The sequence below is a fragment of the Heteronotia binoei genome, chromosome 1 (assembly GCF_032191835.1).
Source record: "Heteronotia binoei isolate CCM8104 ecotype False Entrance Well chromosome 1, APGP_CSIRO_Hbin_v1, whole genome shotgun sequence".
Taxonomy (NCBI): Eukaryota; Metazoa; Chordata; class Lepidosauria; order Squamata; family Gekkonidae; genus Heteronotia; species Heteronotia binoei.
This window is the reverse complement of record NC_083223.1, coordinates 243989892-244016525: the sequence shown is the minus strand read 5'-3', so window position 1 is coordinate 244016525 and position 26634 is coordinate 243989892. Positions and strand designations below refer to the sequence as shown.

The 26634-nt window shown below is 45.2% G+C and overlaps 1 protein-coding gene across 1 annotated transcript in view; it reads right to left on the bottom strand.

Moving 5' to 3' along the window:
- LOC132579740 (uncharacterized) overlaps positions 1–26634 on the bottom strand; it is a 75021-nt gene that overhangs the window by 22695 nt on the left and 25692 nt on the right. The window contains exons 2-4 of the mRNA XM_060250373.1: positions 18458–18629; positions 12125–12191; positions 6302–6365 (exon numbers count right to left, since the gene is read on the bottom strand). Of these exons, the coding sequence (XP_060106356.1) occupies positions 6302–6365; positions 12125–12191; positions 18458–18629 (303 nt within the window). The remainder of the gene's footprint in view (positions 1–6301; positions 6366–12124; positions 12192–18457; positions 18630–26634) is intronic.

Sequence of the window (26634 nt, the reverse complement as noted above, 5' to 3'; positions counted from 1 at the left end):
AGGGACCTCCTTCCCCACCCCCTCCCCCTCAAGCCTGTAGCTTCTGCCACAGAACCAGCACAGCCGGAATCTGACAGATGTCACCTTTAAACCGGCTTCTCCATCTAGAGGATAATCCATGTTAAATAGACACCAATCGCCTTATAGAAGTGGCGGACAGTGGTATTTCAGGACTTAGGCTAAGGAGACCCTTGGAGAGGGGGGAACCCTTTCTGTCCCTAGCTTTAATGTTCAAAAGGTCATTAACTCGGTGGGGAACACCACATTTGGCTTGATGCCATCAGCGCTGTGTCAGCAGAATCAGAAAGGAACAATCACTGAAATTACCAGGATGGATTGAAGATTTCAAATGGCATAATGGACATGATATAGATTTGAACTAGAATCTGGGAGACCCAAAGCTAGATGCCCACTCTGCCATGGAAGCTTGCTGGGTATTCGTGTGACAGTCATTTTCTCACCGTCACCTACCTCGCAGGATTGTTGCTATGAGGACTAAATGGGGGAAGAGGAGAATGACACTGTAAGCTGCTTTGGATCCCTGCTGGGATCCAGATATAAATAGTCAAGACTAGTCAGCCTCGGGGCTACACAAGAGTCGTCATCACCATAGCATTCCAAGCATCATGCTTCATAGATAATGCAGGGCTACAATTTGCCCTGGCATCTTTCCCATGGTCAAAGCCAGTCTTATTCCAGCCGTTCCAGCAGAATGGAGTGGTTGCCTCTGGCATCTAATTTTGAGTACCAATAAATGGCAGCAAATTGTCAGTTATTTAATTACAGCTGTAGAAAAGAATAAGAGTCCAGGAGTATCTGAAGAGTACAGCTATATCTGAAGAAATGAGCATTGACTCATGAAAGTCATACCCTACCTACGGCTTTTTTTTATCAGGAACATACAGAAACACAATTCCGACTAGCTTGGCATCAGGGGGTGTGGCCTAATATACAAATGAGTTCCTGCTGGACTTTTTCTACAAAAAAGCCCTGTGTGGAACAATTGTGCCATCAGGGGGTGTGGCCTAATATGCAAATGAGTTCCTGCTGAGCTTTTTCTACAAAAAAGCCCTGACACTACCACAAATTTTGTTAGTCTTTAAGGTGCTAGTGGACTCTTACTCTTTTCTGCTGCTACAGACCACTATGGTCCTCTATGGACAGGGACCTGTCTATCTGCGGGACCGCCTTTCTCCACATGTTCCCCAGAGAGCACTGCATTCAGGACAAAAAATCTACTGTCCATCCCTGAACCAAAGGAGGCTAGGTTGCGTTTGACACGGGCTAGGGCCTTCTCGGTGGCAGCACCAGAACTGTGGAAAGCTCTCCCGGAGGCCATAAGGGCTCTGCAGGATTTTTCTACTTTCCGCAGGGCCTGTAAGACCGAACTGTTCCAACAGGCCTTTGATATCTAGTCGGGAGAGAACTGCCACCCCACATCATTATAGAGTTACTATGTGATCACCATCAGAAAAGAACTCGCTTATATTGCAGTGGTACAGCACCATGAAATGGTTTTAAATTGTAACTATGTTTTATTAGTTTTAACTTGTAAATATGAATGTCGTTAGCCACCCTGAGTACGCATGCGGAGAGAGTGGGATAGAAATTTAAAGTAAATAAATAAACCACTACCCATTTTAATTACAGCTACAGTGCTAGGCTAATGGCTCAATGACAGTATATCTGATAATGCATGCCAAAGGTCCCAGGTTCAGTCCCCAGCATCTCCAGTTAAAAGGATCAGGTAGGAGGTGATATAAAAAACCTTGACTTGAGATCTTGGAGAGCTGCTGCCAGTTAGAATATAGACAATACTAGAAATCTCCATCGACTAATGGCCAAACAAGCATCTGGCGACTTCCTGTGTAGAAGCCCTGGTAACATCTAGCTTAGATTACTGCAATGTGATATACATGGGACTGTGTTTGAAGACTGACCAGAAGCTTCATTTGGTAAAGAATGCTAAAGGACCCTATTTGGGTAGAAAGGGAGAATAGAAATGTTTTAAATAAAATGTGTTCTACTGCCAGAGCTGATCCTGCCATAGGACAATTTTGTCAGCCTGTCTAAGGAGTTGGCTTATGGCAGCATCAGAAAGCCCAAAAGGTAAGAGTGGCTGGAGAAAAACGTACTGCTAAACCTGAACTACTCAGTAGCTAAGATCTGTTTGTTTGCTTGATTTTAGATCATTTGTAGCTGAGGTGTAGCAATCTCTAACACCCAATTAACTCTTTTGCTAGCACGATAAATAGGAGATGCTTCCCTTAGGCTCCACTAAGTTATTCCTAGATGTAAAGAAGCCATTCAGCTTTTAAAAGATAAAGGTTGTCCCCTGTGCAAGCACTAGTCGTTTTCGACTCTGGGGTGACATTGCTTTCACACCGTTTTCATGGCAGACTTTTTAAGGGGTGGTTTGCCATTGCCTTCCCCAGTCATCTACACTTTCCTTCCAGCAAGCTGGGTATTCATTTTACCGACCTCGGAAGGATGGAAGGCTGAGTCAACCTCAAGCTGGCTACCTGAACCCAGCTTCTGCCGGCATCAAACTCAGGTTGTGAGCAGAGCTTAGGACTGCAGTACTGCAGCTTTACCACTCTGCACCACGGGGCTCTTTTACATCACAATATAAGAGTCTTGATGTGTTGGGCTTTTGTGATCTATTAAAGTTGTATAAGGATTAAAACACAGATCTTCATCCCCCCTCCCTTTTCTTCCAAAAAGGGTTATTTAATACATTTTACATACGTATCACCCCACAATTTAAAAAGCTGGAAATTTACTAGGATATGAACTTTAAAAATAAGGTTTGTTAGAAAGAGACTTATACAATTAAGAGAAACATCAACAGAAAATCAGGGCAAGGAAGGCCAACAATACTCAGGTCTAATCAGAACCACCACCACCACCACCACCACCCCACACACACACAAAGTGGTTTGGAATCCACCCTCCTTCCCTGAAATATCTGGGACCTGCTGTCAAGAGGAGAGAAAAAAGTCCTCCAAATTTACATGTAAACTGGGGGTGGGGGAGACCTAAGCAATGGGCTCACCAGATCTTAGTTTTTCTTGTTTTCACTTGACTCATGGGCCAAGAAGTAGACTCAGGGGCATAGTTTCAATCTCATTTTTCCCCAATCTTCCAGAGTTGGCCAGTTGCACTTTGCACACCCACACTGAAGCTGGAAAGGAAGTATATATCTCCACAGAGCACTGCCTGCAAGGCACAAAACTATTCACAGATGGGAATCTATTGTTCCAACAGGAAAGCAGGCTTTCCCCTTTATTGATGCCCTGGAGTCCTGGCCGAAGGCTAGGGGAAAAGCCATGCCACTTTCTCACGCTCCCGTGGGGGAGGGGGGCATCACGCAACTCCAAGATGGATGAGCTTAATTCAGGACCCCACTAAAATTCAATATCTTTGGGGCCAGCACTATGCACTCCTCTAGATCACCAGACATTTGTGCAGCAACAGTTAGGAACATGCAAAGCTGTCTTACCCTTAGTCAGACCACTGGTCCATCTAACTCAGCACAATATGGGAAGTTCTCAAGCCCCAGTGAAACGAACAAGAGCCATCCACAGCTTTTTTCAATGAGACTTGTACAGAAAAATAACTTGAACACATGATGCTGCCTTATACTGAATTAGACCATTCATCCATCAAAGTCTACTCAGACTGGGAGCAGCTTGCCAGGGTCTCTGGCTGAAGTCATTCACATCACCCACTACCTGACTCTTTCAACTGGAAATGTCAGGGATTGAACCTAGGACATTCTGCATGCTAAGCAGATGCTCTACCACTGAGCCATGGCCTCTTAGAATCATACAGTTGGAAGGTACCCCCCAAGGTCATCTAGTCCAACCCCCTGCACAATGCTCTAACGGTCAGGAAGTTCTTCCAAATGTTGAGTCGGAAACTCTTTTGATTTAATTTCAACTCATTGGTTCTGGTCCTACTTTCTGGGACAACAGAAAACAATTCTGTACCATCCTGCACAAACAGTAATTTTAGGTGGGATCCAATCTACTATTTGGATTTTTCACTTCAGGCACCAAAATGTCCTTGGAAAAGAAAGGGGCCCTGGGATGCCTCCACTCAGATTTAAACTCTGGAACAGCAACCAAAGAAAGAAGAATAAAACTGTACATTACTTCAGATGGCTTTTTTTGAGTAAGCCAACCAAGCCAGAGAGTGAAAACAAAGACACAACAATTCCATGTTGAGATGAGTCTCTTGAAACAAGAGCCTGACTGTGTAGCTAGCAGGTTGTGTGACCGGAGAAGGGACGGTAGCTCAGTGGTAGAGCATCTGCTTGGTAAGCAGAAGGTCCCAGGTTCAATCCCTGGCATCTCCAAAAAAGAGTCCAGGCAAATTGGTGAGAAAAATCTCAGCTTGAGACCATGGAGAGCCGCTGCCAGTCTGAGTAGACAATACTGACTTTGATGGACCAAGGGTCTGATTCAGTATAAGGCAGCTTCATATGTTCATATCCACCTACAAACTGAAACAGTTTTTGTTTGGGGATCACAAACAAATGCTGCCTAAGCCATCTCAGACTCAAGGCCAAAAGATCACACTTTGCTCTTTCCTTCCCCCTGCCATTTCCCTCCACTCCAGAGTTCATTTGGAGGAAGTCCTAATTACAGCAAAATGCAAACAGACACCACAAGCAGTATGAATGTTTATAGTGCCTTTCTAAAGGGATTATGCAAGTTTAGTAGTAGGAGAGGTCAGGTGCTTGCCAAGCGGCAGCCTGATATGATAAATCCTGACCCGCTGGCCTAGCCTGATTACCCTCCGCTTGGCAGCATGCGGGATAAAAGGCTCACCCGATCACACAGCCTGCTAGCTACACAATCAGGCTCTTGTTGTCACCCTTTCAAGAGACTCATCTCAACATGGAAAGAAAGATAATCTGCCAGGAAATGCTTGGGAGAAATGGATCAATTGCTTGGATGGAGCAATCTCTACTAACAGAAACTTAAAAAATGGCTTCCATTACAGAGAGGCAGATAACCCCTTGAAGGCTACCATTGCCCATCTTCTGGGGTATCTAGAAGACAAGACAAGAGCTTTCATCCAATCCCAAACAATGACAGCCAGTGTGGTCCAGTGGTTAGAGGGCCAGACTAGGGTCTGGGAGACACAGGTATGAATTCCCACTCAGCCATGGAAGCTTGCTGGGTGACCTTGGGCCACTTTCACACCCTCAGCTTAACTGACCTCACAGGGTTGTTGTGAGGATAAAATGGTGGAGAGAAAAATGTTGTACTCCACCTTACCCACTGAAGAGAAAGGAGGAGTATAACTTTAATTCAATCAATTCAATAAATAATAATAAATGGCAAGCAACATGATATTTTTCTGATCTTGTTTGTACTGACGTAAAATACATGAATTCTGTATGAGGCAACCTTAGAGTTTCTAGAGGCTGGAGTGGCTGTATTCACAAACAGATGTTTGAGGGACAATATATAAAATTACAAGATTCGTCATTGTGATGGATGGAGCACGGAGGGAGAGCCTGCTCATGTCCTGGCAGAGGTGCAGGGGGTCTCTGCATGCTAAGCACCCAGAGACACACCGTCCCATTCCCAACCCTCAGAATATTTTAAAAACATTCACAATCTGCCTTTCCTTGTCAAACATGTTGCTAAAATATCATATTCCAACAATAAAAGAGCAGCAGCCCAGAAATCAGTTATTCATCTAATCACAAGGAAACCCTCTTTCCAAAGCAGAATTTTTTACAGCCCTACTGAAAGAGAACAATGAGGAGCTTTTAAAATGAATGTTTTCTATTATTGAGTGTTTGAGTAGAGAGCAAGTTTTTACTTTTACCTGGTAAATATTTCACAAAATGTTTTCCCCCCTAGGAAGGAATGACAGCCAGATGCCAGCCAATGCTGAGGCTTGGGGGCTGATCTTGCGCCCTGTAGCCAATAAGAATCAAACAAGCTATCTGCATATCCCCGCCCCATCCTGGGTTCTGTTTCTTGGGTATGCCACAGTGTGATGCAAGCTGAGAATTCCTGTAGACTTATAAACCCCTGAAGAAAGTTCAGTCCCTTTGAAAAATCTACATACTTGGCATGGGGCAGGGTGCGGGGGGAGAGATAAAGAGAAGGTGGCATGCTCCCTAAGCATTAGCCACAACACGGAAGTGAATGTTAGATTGTTATGGGATCTCCCTTGGCAGCAAACACTGCAGAAAGAGGCCATTCATAAGCAACACACTTAGATCGTATGGCACATTTCCCAAGCATTCAATGCAGTACACATAGTGTTGACTCACCTTTGTGCAATGATCCATCTTCAAGAGGTATCTCTTGCAGACTCTGCCCATCCTCTAATTTAGTCTGCATAAAGGGAAAAAAAAGATTAAACATGAGGCCAACCACTGGTTCCTATTTATTTCGTAAGCTTATATTCCTCCTTTTCCTGTAACGGGCTCATGATACCATAATACAGTATCATCGACTCTGACTCCAGGATCTCAAACAGAGAAGGATCTTTCCTAACCCCTCCTACCTTAAATCATTTAATGAGAGAGGTTTGGAAAAGAACCTGGATTGTCTCCATGCCACGCACAAAGTCTACCACTGTGTCATGGACTGAGTCGTGATATTCAAAGCAAGGTACCTCAGCACCTCAGTTAAGACACAGGCACATCCAACATGAACTGTCCAGAATTTTACTTTTTCATTCAAGCAATATAGATCCGAACATTCTTTCCTTCAAGGAAGGCAGCTAGCACATTTTTTAAAAAGAAGATATAATAAATCATAAGAGCTTCATATTAGACATTGTCCTGGAGTTCCACAAAGAGCTCAAGCAAAAATAAATTAAACTAAATTACCTCAAACTGCCCCTTGGTTTGAGTTGCCACTTGAGACAAAGTGTCTCAGAGTCAAATTAGATGCGACAGTGTCCATAGGCCCAAACAATAGACACTGCCACCATTTTAAACCCCAATGAGGTAGTTTAAAAATGTGAGAGTCTGCAGCATGGTGGGAGGAGTCACTCCTATGTTTCCCCCTTCCTCCCAGTGACTTTTCAAGTGCCAAAAGAGCCTAGGCATTTTAAAATCACCTAATTAGGCTATAAAATGGTAGTGACATCTGCAGCTTGGACCCATGGACACCATCATGTCTAATTTGGTCCTCAGTTGCTTGTTTACACAGGAAGTGTCTTTGCCAGAAACAGAATGTTCACTGTATCCAAGGTTCACTCAAACATAATTGAGCCAGTTTACACGTTTGGTTCTGAGGTCAAGGGATATCCATTTGTTAGTTAGGGCTTCAGTCAGCTGCCTTCTCCAGCAGTGGCAAGTATGGGGGAAAGCCAAGGCAGACTAGCCTGATCTGGTTAGATCTTGGAAGTTAACCAGGGACATCCTTGACTAGTATTTGGATGGGAGGCCTCCAAGGAATACCAGGGTTGTGATGTGGAGGCAGGCAACGGCAGACCACTTCTGAACATCTTGTGCCTTGAAATTCCTATGAGAGGTCACCATAAATTAGCTGTGATCAAGTTGACATGTTCTCAAAAAAAAAAAAAAAAAAATACTGTTGAGTATCTGCTGCCACCTAGAGTCAAAAATATTTTAAGACTTTCTCAGGAATAAAGGAAACTATTGTTCCAGAGGAGTTGCCGTTTTTTGCTGTTGCAGGAAGAGGAAGCTTGTGGTAGTACCTTGAAGAAAAACTGGTTTTTACTAGAGCATAAGGTTTCATGAACCACAGCCTGCTTTGTCAGATGCATGTAGTGAGTCCTTATTAGGCAGGCATACACACACAACCAAGACAACAAAGAACTATTAAATTCAGGAATACATCTCAGCCTGCATTCATGTGCCTTTTGGCACTGTTGTTTACATATGTTGCCCTTTCACGGCCTCACATATGCCTGGTGAGCTTCCCACACACATCTGACAAATTTGGCTCTAGCCTGTCAAAGGCTGCGGGAATGAAACCTGCTGGGGTCTTTTGGGTTCCCCAGGTGGTTTGGAGCACTGGAAAACTGCACAATGTGTTGGTTGGTTTGGTCTTATGAAAATATATTACATGGCTTTTATGTACAGAATCTTAGTGAGCTACAGCTTTTATCAATCGATTAGATATCACTGGAAGGGGCAGGAGGCCAAGCATAGCCATGAGGAGGAGGGTGTAAGACAGCTGCTTCCCAGCTTCCCATCACATGCTACAAGGGATTCTGGGAAATACCTCTTGGGCCAAAACCTTGGGTTGGCCCTGTGTGAGCTAGCAGGGAGCAGAACAGATGGAAGCACCCCCTGCTGAGGCAAAGGACTGTGTGCAGTTTTCTTGGTAGTATATGATCAGCTCCTTACTTTGGAAAGACTGAATGAATCAGACCCTCACATTAAATAAACTCCACGGAGATCCAATTACACATCATAAGTAGATAAACAAGTTTGTAAGAAGCTATGTCAGTATTCTAGAGCATCCCCCCCCCCCCAAAAAAAAACCAGCAGTAAAATTCTTTTTTATTAAGATCAAATAGACTGTCCCAAAGTGGGGAGCAAGCTTTCAAGCTCCCCAGAACTCTTCATTGGTCTTAATAATAATAATAATAATAATAATAATAATAATAATAATAATAATAATAATAATTTATTTTTATATCCCGCCCTCCCCGCCAGGCGGGCTCAGGGCGGCTAACAGACATGGGCGTCCCATGATTCACATTAAACAGTATAACAGACATGGGAGTCCCATGATTCACATAAAAACATAACAGTTTAAATATCAATTACAGATAAATTATTTAAAATAGATAAAACATATAAAATAGGTGCTAAAATGATGTAATCCTGATGTACATAAGATGGCTAGGCGTCTGTTCGTTAATTAATCAGGTTCTGTCTCAAATGCCAACTGAAAAAGAAATGTTTTGCAAGCCCTGCGGAATTGGTTCAGGTCCCGCAGGGCTCGCACCATCTCTGGAAGATCATTCCACCAGCGGGGGGCTATCACCGAGAAGGCCAGCTCCCTAGTGGCCTTCAACCTAACTTCTCTTGGCCCAGGGATTGTTAATAAATTCTGGGAACCAGACCTCAGTGCTCTCCGGGGAACATATGGGGAGAGGCGGTCCTTTAGGTAGGCAGGTCCTCGGCCATATAGGGCTTTAAAGGTAATAACCAGCACCTTATAGCGAACACGGTAGACAACCAGCAGCCAATGCAGATTACGCAGCCCAGGCCGTGCAGGCTCCCACCGTGGTAGTCCCTCCAACAGCCTGGCCGCCGCGTTCTGGACTACCTGGAGTCTCCGTGTTCGGTACAAGGGCAGCCCCATGTAGAGGGCATTGCAGTAGTCTAACCTCGAAGTGACCGTTGCGTGGATCACAGTTGCTAGGTCGACGCGTTCCAGGAAGGGAGCCAACTGCCTCGCCCTCTTAAGATGGAAGAAGGCGGATCTAGCAGTGGCAGCTACTTGGGCCTCCATTGATAGGGAGGACTCCAGTAGCACTCCCAGGCTCTTGACTTTGCGCACCGGTACCAGTGGCGCACCGTCAAAGGCCGGTAGAGTAGTCTCCCCTCCCGGCCCGCCGCGGCCCACGCAAAGGACCTCGGTCTTCGCCGGATTCAACTTCAGCCCGCTCAGCCTGAGCCAGTCAGCCACGGCTTGTAATGCCCGGTCCAAATTTGCTGGGACATCACCAGCCCGGTCGCCCATCAATAGATAGAGCTGGGTGTCATCTGCATATTGATGGCAACCCAGCCCATACCTCCGTGCAATCTGGGCAAGGGGGCGCATAAAGATGTTAAACAGCATCGGGGAGAGGACTGCTCCCTGAGGCACTCCACAATGAAGTGGGTACCTCTGAGACAGTTCCCCCCCAATTGCCACCCTTTGTCCCCGACCCTCAAGAAAGGAGGAGAGCCACTGTAAGGCTAGCCCCCGAATTCCTGCGTCGGCGAGGCGGCGGGTCAGCAGCCGGTGGTCGACCATATCAAACGCCGCCGATAGGTCTAACAACAGCAATACTGCCGAGCCGCCTCGATCCAGTTGTCGTCGGAGGTCATCCATGAGGGCGACCAGGACTGTTTCTGTCCCATGGCCCGGGCGGAAGCCGGACTGGCATGGGTCGAGGACGGAAGCGTCCTCCAGAAATTCCTGTAACTGCACCGCCACGGCCCTCTCGATAATTTTGCCTAAAAAGGGCAAATTTGAGACCGGCCGGTAGTGTGCCAATTCGGCCGGGTCTGATGACGGTTTTTTCAGGAGAGGGCGGACCAATGCCTCTTTCAGGGGTGTTGGAAAAACACCTTCTGAAAGAGATCGATTTATAATATCCCGTATAGGATATCTTAGTTCCTCCTGGCAGGCCTTAATTAGCCAGGAGGGGCAAGGGTCCAGATCGCAAGTCGTGGAACGTGCAGTGGCAAGAATTCTGTCGACTTCCTCCAAGCTGAGCGGGTCAAAGCAATCCAGAGTTGAATCAGAAGACACGCATTGGGCTTCGAGTCCACTTACTGCCTCCAAATTGGCGGGGCAGTCCTGGCGGAGCGATTGGACCTTATCCGCAAAGAATTTCGCAAAAGCCTCGCAGCCAATTTCCAATTCCTTAGCTTTAGAATTGCCTTGGGGCAATGTAGTCAGATTCCGAATTATTCTAAATAATTGGGCTGGGCGCGAATTTGCGGATGCAATCCTAGCCGCAAAGTATGTTTTCTTTGCGGCCTTGATTGCCATCTCATAGGACTTCATAAACTTCCTATAAGATGTTCTAGTCGCCTCGTCACGAGTGCGTCGCCATTGCCTCTCTAGCCGTCTAAGGCCTTGTTTCAGCTGGCGTAATTCCGGGGTATACCACGGAGCCAGCTTAGTCCGAGGTCGCAGAGGGCGCCGAGGTGCGATCTCCTCGATGGCCCTAGAGAGCCGGCTGTTCCAGGTCTCAATCAGGTCATCAAGGGAATCGCCAGAGGGCCAGGAGTCCCGCAGAGCCATCTGGAACCGTTCCGGGTCCATTTGGCTCCGCGGGCGAGCCATAATCGGCTCCTCGCCTAAACAGGTTCGGGGGGGCATATTTACACGGGCCTTGAGGGCGAAGTGATCCGACCATGGCACTACCTCTGTGGTTATATCGCTCACTACAATCCCAGCCGCGAAGATCAGGTCTAACATGTGTCCGGCCTGGTGGGTGGGGGTTGCAACAAATTGAGAGAGTCCCAGTGTCGCCATGGAAGACACTAGGTCCGTCGCCTGACTGGAGGACGGGTCATCAGCATGGACGTTGAAGTCACCCAGGATTATCAGCCTTGGGTGCTCCAGCGCCCAGCCCGTCGCCGCCTCGAGCAGGGACGGTAAGGCGTTGGCCGGTGCGTTAGGCGTACGGTACACCAGCCAAATCGCCAACCCCTCTTCATCCCCCCACGCCAGCCCGGCACATTCAATGCCCTCAATCTTTGGGGACGGGAGCGCCCTGAAGGAGTAAGCCTCCCGTGCAAATAGTGCCACTCCTCCCCCCCGCCCGCTAGTCGGCGATTGGTGGAAGACCGAGTAACCTGGGGGAGCTGTTTGCGAGAGGGCCACTGTATCGCCCTCCCGGACCCAGGTCTCGGTCACGCAAGCCAGGTCCATATTCTGCTCAAGCATAAACTCTCGAAGAGTTGAGGTCTTATTATTGATGGACCTGGCGTTGCATAACACCAATGACGGAGGCGGGTTACTCCTGGTCCTACTACCTGTCACCCTTGGGATGGGCCGCAGACTGGAGGGGGGCCGAGCACCGACTTGTCTCTGTCCACCTCCCTTATAATATCTGTAAACTACATGAGAGAAAGTCAGTCAGTCAGTCTCAAGGCATTATAGAATAGCCAAAGCGTACTATGCAGCCTTCTCAAAATATAGACCAGAAGGTGATTGCTCAGTTAATTAGATGGGGAGCTGCTATTTACCCCATTGAAGAAACTGGGCTAAATGTATACTGACAAGCTACATGTAAGTTTCCCCAGTGGACTAGTTGATATTACCCCAGAGTGGACCCAAGAACAGGGTATGGGGTAGTTAGGCTCTTGGAAGTATGTGTTAGGAAGCAGGCAGCAATATTATGTACCAGTTGAAATTTCTTAATCCTTCACCAGATAACTTACTATACTGAGGAGTTCTGATGAAGCTGAGTCCTTCTTGAAAGTTCTGGTTGATAATTGCCTTTTTTTCCTGGATGGAAGACAGAGAGAGTCATTTATTTGCCTTTGGATTCCTGGGACTTCACCATTTACCCCTGTTCAGTTCTATTATACGCTTCCCTGCAAGCTGACCAGGAAATCACCAGAGGCTATATAGTAACCAGGCAAGAGGCTACTTATAAGTCTGGTCTAGCACGACAAACAGCATCTGGAGTCTCCCAGAAGTGTTCAGACATGTCACCCAATGCAGAATTCAGAAGGATAGCCACGTTAAGGTGGTTGCAGAAACTGATGTATTGAAACGTACATTTTTGTGAAAGAGGGCCCATCGTGCAGCAGTGAGCATGGATTCATGAATACATTTATTTGTCTTTAGGTGCCACAAGATTATATGCTGTTTCTAATAAGGAACTGTGCAGGGGATCTTTTGCTGCAAGCAAACTGCACCAATAACTTATGTTTGCACTGGGTGTCAACGTGCTTCTGGGCACATGCTTGGCATCTGGGGTGGACTGGTCTGGTCATTTAATTTGCAGGGAAATTTCCTGGTGGGCTGCTAGAGGCCAGAAGCAAGCAGACCCAAGCCCAGCAACTCTGCCAGAGCCTCAGGGACCACTTGGCTCAGACCCCCATCAATCATGGCAGTTGGCATCAGGTCACCAATTGTCTCCTCCTGCATTGCAATAAGTGATAAAATGTCCTCTGTTGGCCCCACCAAGCTGATTGCTGCAGTACTGACTTGTAGCTCCATGGCATCCACTTAGCTTGACCCGCTCCAGGGCCATGCACTCTGCTCTTGCTTGGAATGACCTATAAAGACCTACAACTGTAGAACCGATTCCTCCCATATCCTGCCAAAATCTTTCAGATCTAGCAGGGACGCTCTAATGGCTACTGTGTCAGGCAGAACTGGTGATACTCAAGTTCAAATTCCCCACTCAGACATTGGGAGAACTCAGGCAAGTCATTCTCTCTCAAGCAGATCAATTCATACAAAGGAGGAGGAAGAGGAGGTTTTATACTCCACTCTTCACTACCCATACTAGAGACATCAGTTCCCCATGAGAAAATGGCAGCTTTAGAGGTTGGCATCACATGCCTGAAAGCCTCCGTCCCTCCTCAGACTTCACTCTCCATACCCAAATCTTCAAGAATGTCCCAATCAGTAACTGGCAACATTAGGCAGCATGGAAGATTAGGCAGATAGCCTTCCTGCTCCCTTTCCCAAGCTAAGTGCATGCAACCACATTTGTTTATATCCACTCCATTTTTTCCCTTTCCTCTCTCATCTCCCTTACTTCCAACATTTATGGATTTTTATTAAACATAGTTGCACCCTGATTTTCCTAGTTAATTCAAAGCAGCTTATAGTAATAAATATTCAGAGTCATAAAACTAATTAAAGCCAATAATTAGCTTGAAAACATCAGTCTGTAAAACATAGAGCAGTGAGTGAAAACAATTTCACTGCCAACTTCTTCAGGCAGGGACCTGTTTTATATGATCCTATAAAGTTCTGTGTGCATTCATGGTGCTATATTCATCACCATCATAAAAGTGACAATAAAACCCAGATTTTGCTGTCCCTGTTTGTTTTTAAATTGGTTTCATTGTGTTATTTTATGGCTATATTTTATAATAGTAGTGCTTTGGCTCGATTTCTGTACAATACCCTAAGTGATGGGATCTGCAGTTTGAAATACTAGTAATAGTAGTACTAGAAATGTATCTAGCTCTGACACTGCTTTTAGAAGGCAAAAGAAAATTATAGAGCAGTCTTGAGGAGATCTGTGCCAAAAGGAAATGAAATATCTGACAATGCAATCCTAGACAGAGTTACAGCCTTCTAAGCCCGGTGCCTTCAACAGAGTTAGAAGTCTGTAACTCTGCTTAGTATTGCACTGTGAGCCATCTAAGGTTTCATTCAAGTAATCAGAAGAATGGAAATAAATCTTTGAAGCTTATTTAGTAGAGCTATACATGCACACATGCATGCACATACACACATGCACACACTGCAACAGGCTACAGGCTCTGTATTCCACGATCTGCCTGGAAGCCATGGAGCCTTTTTACTGTGAGAGCTAATAAGTCTTTGTGGAAGGGGATGGGGACAATACTATCCTAGAAAATCAGTGGCATAATTAGCAACCACTAGAAGAACCACAGACTAGGGTTCCCGAATGTGGTGCCTGCCAAGTCTTTTTGGAAGAGAGTCTGTGGAATTGAAGCCCCTCCCCTCCCCAAATCTCGAGGTATTTCCCATTCCAGAACTGGCAACCCTAGCAGCTTGAGATTTTTATCCAGCAGGGATTTTGCTTTGACAGCTGCTTCCATCACAGCACAAGGATTTTCACTACACAACTGAAGGCAACCTGCATCTATGCATAGGGTCCTCAGCAAGGGATGGGAGGGGTAGGGTTGGCAGATTGGGGAACAGTTCAGGGTGGAACCTGGGGAGGACAGGGACCTCAGTGGGGCACAATGCCATAGGGTTCACCCTCCAAAGCATCCATTTTCTCCAAGGAAAGTGATCTCTGTACTCTGGAGATGAGCTGAATTCTGGGGGATCCTCAGGTCCCACCTGGAGGCTAGCAGTGGCATCCCTACATAAGATTTTTTTTAAAAAATCTTTGTTTTAAAAGGCATTCTGTTTGAGTTTCTTGTAATTGCATCACTGAGGAACTCCACTTCCCAGGAGCCCTAACTCTGACCTAACAGTTCCCTTTTTCCTGAGAGAAGGAGGGAGAGGGCAGAGAAAAAGGGAGGGAAAGTAGAGAGGAGAGGTCCCACAGGGTAAACAGAAAGGCCTCTGAAAAGCTGCATGGAAATATGCGGGGCTTGAAGCTTTGGAGCTGTACTCCTGCTGTCAGACTCTAAGGAGAGTTTCCAACTGCTAGTTGGGAAATTTCTGAACATTTGGGAGTGGAACTTGAGGCGGGAAAGGTTTGAGGAGGGCAAGGGAAGTGACCTCAGTGGAATATAATGCCCTAAAGTAGGGGTGTCAAACATGCAGGGGGGTGAATCAGGTCCCTGGAGGGCTCCTATCAGGCCCCTTATGCTTCCTCCTCCCTCTTTCTTCCTTCCTTCTGCATCACGGCTTGATTTGCCAGGCTTGCTCAATCACACAGGAGCTGCAGAGGAAAGCCTCTATTTTCTTCACTGGCTGAGGTGCTCCTCCCTTGGGGAGGAAGGGGTGGAGGGATAGCTTGCTTCAGAGGAAGCTCTGGCTCTTTCCTTCCTTCCCCATGGGGACCAGGAGGGGGAGGAGCCTCAGCTAATAGAAGGAAGAGAAGCTTGGCTCAGTAGCTATGCTGTACGAAAGAGAGAACATGGATTGCATGGGAGAGATAAAAACAAAGCACCTTTAAGACCAAAAAGTGCTAATGTTTTAAGTTTTTAAAAAAATCTTTGTGTTTGTCTTTGTCCTTTATAAAGTTTATATCTCCCAGCTCGCTAGGGGTAAAGTGTAAATGACTGGGAAAGGCAATGGCAAAAAGGTAAAGGTAGTCCCCTGTGCAAACACCAGTCATTTCCGACTCTGGGGTGATGTTGCATCACAACGTTTTCACGGCAGACTTTTTACAGGGTGGTTTGCCATTGCCTTCCCCAGCCATCTACACTGTCTGAGTCAACCTTGAGCTGGCTATCTGAACCCAGCTTCCACCGGGATTGAACTCAGGTCATGAGCAGAGAGTTTGGACTGCAGCTTTACCACTCTGCGCCATAAGGCAATGGCAAACCACACCATTAAAAAGTCCGCCATGAAAACATTGTGAAAGTGACATCACCCCAGAATCAGAAATGACTGATGCTTGCACAGGGGACTACCTTTACCTTTTTACCTGCCATTACATTTTATTTCATACATGGCCCGGCCTGACAAGGTCTCATTTATGTCAGATTCGGCCCTCATAACAAATCAGTTCAACACCCGTGCCCTAAAGTCCAACCTCTAAAGCAGCCATTTCCTCCCAAGGAATTGATATCTGTAGTACAGAGATAGTGGCAGTTCTGGGAGATCTTCTCTAGGTTCCACCTGGAGGTTGGCAGTCTTATAATAGACTTGTTATATTGACTGTGCCAGGAGAACCCTGAGAAGAAAGGCTTGGAACCCGAGAGGGCATTCCTGCACCTTAACTGGCAAACACAAAAGGCCTAGTTAAATACTTACCTTTGGAACCCAGTTACTACTTCCATCTCTTCTCCGCTGAACCTTCCTTCATTCAGTTTCTGGCTGCATTAACTACATTTCCCAGAAACTGCTGAAACTCACCAGGGTTGAGAATAGAAGCACCAGCCCAGAAGCAACTTTCACACATACCTCAAAGCTTATTTACTTGGGCATACTACTAATTTGTATTGATACCGATATTACATTCTGTGTGAAATGTTGAACTGTTGTGTTGTTGGCTCCACCTCCTGCTGTAACCGGTTTGTTTTTGGCACAGCCTCCTGCGGTAGGCATTTTGTGGTTGTGCCTACCATCCTGTGTCAGAATTCCAAAGCTGCCCTCAGGCTCAAAATGATGGAAGACCCCTGTGCCACAGACCAAAATGTCATATGCAGCCAGCCTGTAGTAATTATAGTAGTAATTATAATGCTGGTCTAGGATGTGGGACCCGCAGGTTAGAATCCTAACTGTGCCATGGAAGCTTGCTGGATGATCTTGAGTGTCACTTTATCTCAGCCCTGCCTAACACACAGGGTTGTTGTGAGCAGAAAACAGAAGAGAGGAGAACGATGCTGTAAGCTGCTTTTGGTGCTCACTGGGGATGAAAGCAGGACATAAATATCCAAATTAAAAAGTAGAGCACTTTTGATAATTGCCATCTTGAGTTTGAAGAGTTGGGAAATATCCATGCCCAAGATTTTAAGGGTTTGCTCTGTGAGTTAGAGTAGTACATAAACAGGTGGACCAATGACCCTATTCTGTATAAGACTGCTTCACATAACATTTTCTTTAATATCTTCTTGTTTAAGATCCTGAACTTTGCTTTTTGGTGGTTCGTTCTCTACTTCAACAGAGGCTGCATCTACACATTGCTGGACATTTTGGTATTCTTGCACTACAGTGATCATCTGCTGCTGGATTGTCTTGTCCACACTGAAATACTTAGATCTTAGCACCAAATGATACGTAATGCCGATTTTAATTCTGAATGTATAATTTTATTGAATGGATTATTTTATAGCTGGTATATTTTACTATTGTGGATTTCTATGTTGTGAGCTGCCCTGAGCCTGCTCTGGTGGGGAGAGCAGAATATAAATAAAATAAAATAAAAATATCCAGCTGTGAATTATTGCTACAGAGTACTGATAGCATAGGCACCCTGTGGCATAGAGTGGTAAAGCTGCAGTACTGCAATCCAACCTGAGTTCGATCCCGGCGGAAGCTGATTCGGGTAGCCAGCTCACGGTTGACTCAGCCTTCCATCCTTCCGAGGGCGGTAAAATGAGTACCCAGTTTGCTGGGGGGAAAGTGTAGATGAAGAAGAAGAAGACGACGACGACGACTGCAGATTTATACCCCTCCCTTCTCTATGAATCACAGATTCAGAGCGGCTTACAATCTCCTATATCTTCTCGCCCCACAACAGACACCCTATGAGGTAAGTGGGGCTGAGAGGGCTCTTACAAGCAGCTGCCCTTTCAAGGACAGCTCCTGTGAGAGCTATGGCTGACCCAAGGCCATTCCAGCAGCTGCAAGTTGGGGAATCAAACCTGATTCTCCCAGATAAGAGATGACTAGGGAAGGCAATAGCAAACCACCTCATAAAAAGTCTGCCATGATGTGATGTGACGTCATCCCAGACTCAACAGGGGACTACCTTTACCTTTATTTACTGATAGCATAGTATCCACTAATATGTTGAATGCCGCCTCAGATTGTCCAGTTGTTTTGCACTGAAGAATCTATATTTATTTATTATATATAGTACATTACTATCCCACCCTTCCTACAAGAAGCTCAGTGTGGTGTACATCATTCTCGCCTCCCATTATTTCATCACAACAACCCTGCAAGGTAGGTTCAGCTGAGAAAGACTGGCTGGTCCAAGGTCACCCTGCAAACTTCCTAGTAGAGAGCGGATTTGAATGCAGGTCCCCCAAATCACTACAACACCCTAATCACTAATCTACTCTTGTTCTCATACTGGAAGGGATCACTGAAGGAAACTGACCCCTAAACAAGTCAAAAACACAGTGAAATATGCTTAAATCCTTTCAAATATACCAATTTCCCCCAGAAAGATCTTTCTCCACCAAGATATCACAAAATAAGTCCTGCACCTTCTGAAGGGGGAGCAGAGAAGCAGCAGAAGGATCATGATGATGACGGGGGCGATGGATCCTAAACTCCCCATAACTGGGGTAGAGAATCTGAGGGAAGTGACAGTCTCGGCTCTCACTGTGAGTGGGGGAGCCATCGATCCACAGGGACACAGGTGGAAGAGAAGCAAAGCTGAAACAAACAAGCAAAAAAGATAATTGTATAGAAATACAGGCTAGAGAAAGCCTTTAAATCCACACAAATGTATTCCTTCTGTGATTTCACAGGTGAAAGCTGAGACATTCTTGTGTGCTTGGCACTCCTATTCTTCCATGGAGGACTCTTGTTACATACAGCTGAAGGTTTTTCTCTGCGTACTGTAATGTCAGTCGTATTCATTTCTCCTATGCCAATATAAAAGCAAAACAGGGTCCTTGTTCTTTCTGGTAACAGTATATTAGAAAAGCATAATTGTTCTACAATATGAAAATGAACCTCACCAGCTGCAGAACATGAAATGGAACCCTGACCAATATGGAAAACCTTAAGATTGAAAGACACCTGTTGCTGGAAATCTTTGTTTGGGTCCCCACACATATACCTAAGCCGCATGGAAGGCCTAATATGGATGAGACTCAGGACATGAGAGAAAAGGGGGTTAATTCCACCCCCCCTCCCATTCCCCTTGTTAGAACTTACAAACATTCGTTAAGCTGCGAGGGAAGAATAGAAGCAGGGCTTTTTTTGTAGCCCCCTTGATGTAGCCAATCATCCAAGAGCTTACAGTAGGCCCTGTAATAAGAACTCTGTAAGCTCAGAGGATTGGCTACATCAGGTGGGTGTGGCCTAATATACAAATGAGTTTCTGTTATCAAAAAAAGCCCTGGATAGAAGACCCATATTTTGGAAATGTCAGGTTACCAGAAGGCAGTTTTGGTGTGTGGGGGCAGAAGTCAAGATAACACACCCTTTCCAAATTCTCTGGCTCTAATCCACTCCCCCCAATGGTTGTTTTTGCAGCCAAAGTAAACATATGGGGGATCCAAATATAGATCCCCAGAGTTATGTACAATTTGGTACTAATGTTTAAGCATGTGCATTTTTATACATATACACTAGAGATAGCATGCTCCTACCCTCCTTCCAGTTCCTCCCAAAGGATTAAGTTCTAGAGATATGAGGAGCAAGGGACCAAACACTAGCAACAGCATTTTTAATGTGCATCCTTCTTCAATAATCTCACCACAAAGGAGAATGAAAAGGTACAAGTGATTTACCAGGGACTGGCACCTCAGGATGGACCTTGGAAACTCTTAGAATCGTCCTATGCAAATGATATAAAGCACGTGCATTTGTTTTATAAGAACAATTTACTCGACTCTGTTTTCACCCAGAGAGGCTTAGATACATCTTCAAACCCAAGCTTTTTGGGGGCGGTGGGGGAATGAAGATGTAAACAAAGTTCAAATGCAGAACTTGGGATAGCAGGAACAACTCAGGTAAGACATTGTAATAACATCCTATAATATTACCATCAAGGTTTTGGAGGTAAAAGATCTCAAAGTCTGGAAAGGAGCAGTGGCTTAGAGATCGAGCGCAAGCTTGAAATGCAAACAGTCCCAGGTTCAGTCCCCACCATCTGCAGCAAAAAGATCTCAATAACCAGTTGTTGGGAAAGATTCTTCTTTGCCTGCCCAGGACTTCAGAGAACTGCAGGCAATAAGTTCTGCTGTCTCTCTACTTCAAAACCACTAGAGGGCACATGGTCCTCTCCCAAGAAAGAAGTCAATACTCTGGGTGATGGTTGGATTTGTCTTTAAAGATGACAGGCAATTTACCAACATTGGAAAAGGAGAACTAACAGAGGCAAGGGGGCACAGATGCAACACATTAATACAAGCAGAATTCATGGGAGACCATCCGTGATTTAAAGAGAAAATGCATTTTTTCTTCCATATTCTCCAAGCCAGCAAGGCAGATGACACAAAGAGTCAGTAAAAAGAAGCCATTGGAGTCATCCAAGTGGCCTAGGCTACAAACAACAAACAGGACGATCCGGTTTGGGTGAGCCAGGTGAGGGAGCAAGAACCTTGACTTGTTTTAACCCCTTCCACTTTTGGCTCACAGGCAAGCTTTACTTTAAACAGGAAGGAAAGAGCAAAAAAAAGAACCTTAAAGAATTTACTGGCATGAGTGTGACCTTGATATTATTAGATTTCTCGCCTGCCCTCATCTGAGTCAGGGTAGATAACCTGGCTTAAAACAACTACCCTATGGCCCCTCTGTTGACACATGTGAAGTGTCAGAATTGGAGGAAATACAGGGCTGGAGAGTGTCCCAACAGATGTGAGGTATCCCAAAGACATAAAGGAACATTCCTTTTGGGGGGAAGGAAGCCCCGTCACCCACAGACTCAGCCCAAAGCATAGAGGCCTAAGGCCTGCACACTGCCTGCCTATTGCCAGTGTACCTGGGAGCAGAAGACAGTGTTTAGGTATCAGCTCTGGGACTGAGGTTTAAGGAAAGCAAGCAGTTTCCTTTCCTCCAGAAAGGCTAAGGAGACGCTGATCTCCATTTGCTACTCTATGGGATAATAGAAGCCCTGCACCTTCACAGATAAGGGGTCACACTTCAGGGCCCCTGTGTAAGCCAAAATGCCCTCAAAACAAGGTTGGGGAATTGTCAGGTGGGCACCTGGCTTAATCAGGATCTTTTATCTATGTATACAGGATCCACGTCCAGAAATTAGTGCTTAAATTTATCAAGGACTCTAATTAAGTAAAACAATTAAAATTTATTCCAGAAAAATATAAGCATACATACAAGGCAATGTGCTCATGAAACATACATACAGTCCTAGGAAAAATAGAGAGAGAGAGAGAGACAACACATGGATAGACAAACAGGGTGATAATTACCAATCGTAGACTTCAAGGAAGGCTCCAATGGCGACGAAAGAGGACAGGGGAAATGGGACCCTCAACTGTGACCAGAATCGGGGATGGATCTAGACAGCGGAACTGGGGTACTGCTAGATGCACACCTGAGTGGGGCTGGGTCAGAGATTATATAGACTACCTTAGACCCTCAGGGGATGGGAGGTACAGGGGTGGAGGAAAGGTGGTCAGCTGGTACATGACCTCAGAAAAAGGGGAGGCTCTGCAGTGACCATAAGGGCTGGACTTCTGCAGTAGCCAATAGCAAGATAATTGGTGGCACCTAATTGGGTGCCCATAACTGACCAATGAACAAGCTTGGGCCCTGGTTACCTGATTGGACTTCCAGGTAGCAATGGGCCAGGATGGGAGGCTCCAGGATGACCGTTAAGAGAAAGAATGGGGGAAATTACTGGGTGGAGGTGTGCTTGAGTTTACCAAACTTATCTAAAAAGATGACAATAGATGGCCAAATTGCTACCTAAGGTAACACCCGGTCTATACAATGACATTTGGCTCTAGGTGAAGATGGTCTTCCTCTTCTTCAGTCTTCTCTTGGCACCAGTCTTTGTCTTAGGTTCCGCTAGACAAAGGCTTAGACGATCTGACAGGGTCCACGCCTAAGATAAGCTTGATGGCTCTTATGCAGAAGTTGAAGCAGCTGTTGGATACGTGAGTCTCTTGCTTTGCTGTAATGGAGTCAGGAAAACAAGATGGATTCTGGTGGTGTTAGCCTTTGGTTCATGGAAACAGGCTGGAAACTGTTTGCCTGTACAGTTCATGGCGGCGTGGCTTCTTCCACTGCAACGGCCAAGATTGTGCACGTAAGGAGCGGCTGGAGGCTCGTCTGTAGTTCTGGCCAACACCCATTCAGAGATGTGGAATGCTGCTGCAAAGCTGAGGTTTATAGTATCCACATAAGCCTTAGAAACCGTGGGCAAAGTCCACTTCTTACAGCAGATGTGTGCGAGTCAAAACTCCAGGCATCCTGGCAACCATACTGGTGATCACGATGTCCATGTGTATGAAAAGTAGGGGGCTTTTTCTTACACCTGTGCATTGCAGTCAGAAGAACCACTGGCATACAAGGAAAAAGGCTAGAGACGGTTTTATTTTTTAAAATTAAATCAAAGCTGGGAATTCAGACAACCTGGTGTATATTTTGGCATAGTGCTATATAGATATAACGCAACTAAATAGCCAGTTTTTTAAACAAATTGCAATAGGAAGAAGGCTTGGCTACTGTGGGCAAGATGGCTGCTGTGTGGATAGAACCCAGAAAATCCAAACTTTCCACCCATATGGGAAAAGCCAGACTTTCCAAAGCCACCAATGCTATGGTCTCCCCCCCCCCCCAAAAAACCCCTTCAGAGCCGAGCAGGTTTGAGGAAAAGTCAGAAAAAAAACAGGGAAATCTCGAAAGGTATAATATACCATGGTGCTGTGGGGAAGAAAGGGGGAAAGCCCCACTTCCCAACACATCAAACCTGGGGCATAATAACCCATGTGGAAAATCTCACAAACACATCTGTTTGGATGTGTATCTGACGGAGGCCTGTAGCTTGTGATCTGGAAAGCAGTAGGTGGCAAAAAGCCGCTTCCGCATACAGATTTCCTTAGCTGGATCAGGCAAAGAAGTGTGGGCAGAGAAGGGTAACAGGAAGAAAAATGAGCACATATGTCTGGAGGAAGCCAGAGTTGGCCACAGCACTTTGCCATAAGTGCACACAGCAGAATACACACATCTGACACTACCAGGCAACAAACTGACCCCATTTCCCTGCCAAATTGCAAGCTGCATCCTGCAGAGGTAACAACACTCCTCACAGCAGTATAGATTATGACATATCCAGAGATGAAAGAGAGGTAAATTAAAAGGAGGGGAGAGAGGAACTTAGTGGGCGCATTTTCCCCTCCTGAGAACTTTTTTCTCATTTTCTCTAGCAGTAAAAGTGGGACATTTAGGAAGCACTAAAAAACTCATACCCTGAAATGATTTCTCTTTTAGAATGAGTGAAATGCTTCTTCAGACTAGATTTTACTCTTTAAGGCAGGGGTGTCAAACATGCAGTCCAGGGGCTGAATCAGGTCCCTGGAAGGCTCCTATCAGGCCCCCAAGCATCTGGCTGTCATCTGCTTTCTTCTCCCTCTCTCTTGTTTCCTTCTGCATAACAGTTTGCTTTGCCAGGATTGCTCAATTACACAGGAGCTACAGAGCAAAGCCTCTATTTTCTCCATTGGCTGAGGCTCCTCCCTTGGGGAGGAAGTGGCGGAGGGAGAGCTTGCTTTGCCAGGCTCTTTCAACCGCAAAGCAGAGCTACTGATCCAAGTCCCTGTTCCTTCTATTGACTGAGGCTCCTCCCCCTCCTGGTCCCCTGAGAAAGGAAGGAAAAAGCCAGGGCTTCCTTTGCCCAGTTCCCTGGATCCCATGGGAGAGATACAAAGAAAGCACCTTTAAGACCAATGAATGCTAACGTTTTAAGTTTTAAAAAAATCTTTAATTGTGTTTGGGTCCTTTATAAAGTTTATATCTCTGCTACCTCATCTACCTACATGGCCCAGTTCAACAAGGTCTCATTTGTGTCAGATTCAGCCCTCATAACAAAATGAGTTTGGCACCCCTGCTTTAAAGCTTTATGTAAGAGACAATCTTACATAAATTATTTTGACCATTATTTTGTATACTTATTTATATACTCACGCTATTTTGTTTTCTTGTTGAGCCAAATTCTCAAGGCAAATTAAAAAATTATTTTAAAAATGTAATAAACACCACTATGACACATAATAAATGAGGCATACGATAAAATGGATAATGCAGTTGGGGAACAATGGTATAATTACAGAATAATATGTCCAATAAATGATGCAATATGGGGGGAGGGGAGAGAAGAAAACTGTTTAAACCTTTCACAAATTTAAACTACAGCCTTATTTCCTTTATAAGATGTGCCCTCTTGAACAGTTCTGCTTTACCACATATACAACATGGTTCAATACACTTTCGTGTTTAAATGTAATTACATGTCCCCATATTCAACTAAGTATGGTATATGATGATCCTGTTTCTGTCCAAATAACATACTGTCTAAAATTACAAAATGTTTCTGTCTTCTATTCTCAACTTGTATTGAACTTTTGTTTTTCTTGCCTGACTCTTCTATTCTCAGCTTTGTATAGAACTTTTGTTTTTTCCAGACTCTCTAATGGCAGATGCACATAGCAGGGTTGCCAATCCCCAGGTGGGGGCAGGGGATCCCCCACTTTAGAGGCCCTCCCCCTGCTTCAGGGTCATCAGAAAGCGGGGGGGGGGGGCGAATGTCTGCTGGGCACTCCATTATTCCCTATGCAGACTGATTCCCATAGGGTATAATGGAGAATTGATCAGTGGGTATCTGGGGATCTGGAGGGGCTGTTTTTTGAGGTAGAAGCACCAAATTTTCAGTGTAGCATCCAATGCCTCTCCTCAAAATACCTTCTAAGTTTCAAAAGGATTAGACCAAGGGGTCCAATTTTATGAGCCCCAAAAGAAGGTGCCCATATCCTTCATTATTTCCAATGGAGGGAAGACATTTAAAAGGTGACTAGTCTCTTTAAATGTGATGGCCAGAACTAACTTTGGAGTTCAATTATGCTTGTCATGACTTGCTCCTGGCTCAGCCCCCAACATCTCCTGGCTCCACCCCCAATGTTCCCAGATATTTCTTGAATTGGACTTGGCAACCCTAGCACAAAGGGTTGCTGGGTCTGTGTTGGGAGTGGAATGGAGGGGCTTCAGCATGGTACAATGCCACAGAGTTCACCCTTCAAAGCAGCCATTTTCTCCAGGGGAGCTGAGATCTCCAGGTCACACATGGAAGCTGGCAACCCTGCTCTCTCTAGAATTTTGTATATTTGCAATGTTTCTTTTAGAAAAATTGAAATTCTATACAGTTATTCCCGTTTAACCCCACAAAAGCACTTAATATTTTTAATTTAATAATTACACCAAATAGTGTTTATGCATATAGGCTAAGTAAGTAATAATTTAAGTTTTAGGTTGGTAAAGAAGTAACATAATTTAGGACTGATAAATAAGTATTGTATGTATTTCATTGACTGCCTTGAACCACGAGGAAAGGAGGGATATCAATGTTTAAATATTAATAAATTCCCCAGAAAAAAATCTAGGGAAAAATACATTTTCCATAGTTGAAAATTTCTGGAATGTTCACTCAACTGTTCAAGAATCCCCTGATCTATCCAGGGGTTCTGGATTCCCTTGACCTTGTGATGTGTTCTCTGGATTTGTACATGAGGGATTGTGTAAAAAAAAAAAATCAGCTGCCTTTTTCTTAAATTTAAAAGGTCCAGCTGTTGTCCCGTTGGAGCACTGACCCTTGTCAACACAAACGCTCAGAAAGCTCACTTGCAAGAGCCAAGCAAGCCAGGACAAGCACGCCTTTCTAGCAAATAGGTTGCAATTGTGATGTCAAGCCCTACCTCACAGGCTTGTAATTACTTTAAATTATCTCACCAACGTTATATTGAACATTCTGAACAAGACAGCCTTTCCCCTGCTGCTTGCCAGGATTGTGGGTATTAATAAAGACAGACAGAAATTAGAGCATGTAACATTACTTTGTCAAACAGCAGGACCTGGAGACAAATTGTTAAACTGCAAACAAGGATTACTATTCCCTCCAACTACCTGTTTTATCACCATATACCTCACCTGCAGGCGAGTCCCAAATTTGTATAATCTGTGTTTGAACATTCCACCCAACTCTGCCTTCCTTTGCTGCCAGAGCAATTTTATTAAAGTTGGGTGGGTCTTCCTAGTGCCTTCCACACACTCCAGAAGAAAAATGTACCATCAAACTGCAATTCACTCGTGGTGACTGCAACTGTGAGATGTTCAAGGCAAGAGAAGAGCAGAGGTAGTTGGCTGTTGCCTTCTGTGTAGCAACCCCAGTCTTCCATGATGGCCTCCCATCCAAATGCTGGATGGGTCTGCCTAGTGTCTTGCCATGCTCCAGAAGAAGACAAAAACTGTGCCATCAAATCACAATCAACTCATGGCGACCACAACCATGGTGTGTTCTAGGCAAGAGAGGAAGAGACCTCAAGGCAAGAGAGGAAGAGTTTGCCATTGCCTTCCTTTTTGTAGCAACAGTCTTCCTTAGTAGTCTCCCATCCAAATACAGTCTATGGCTGAGCCTACTTAGCAGGAGCCTCTCTAACAGCCTCAGGTTAATTGGCAGCTGGCTTGGAACTTTATC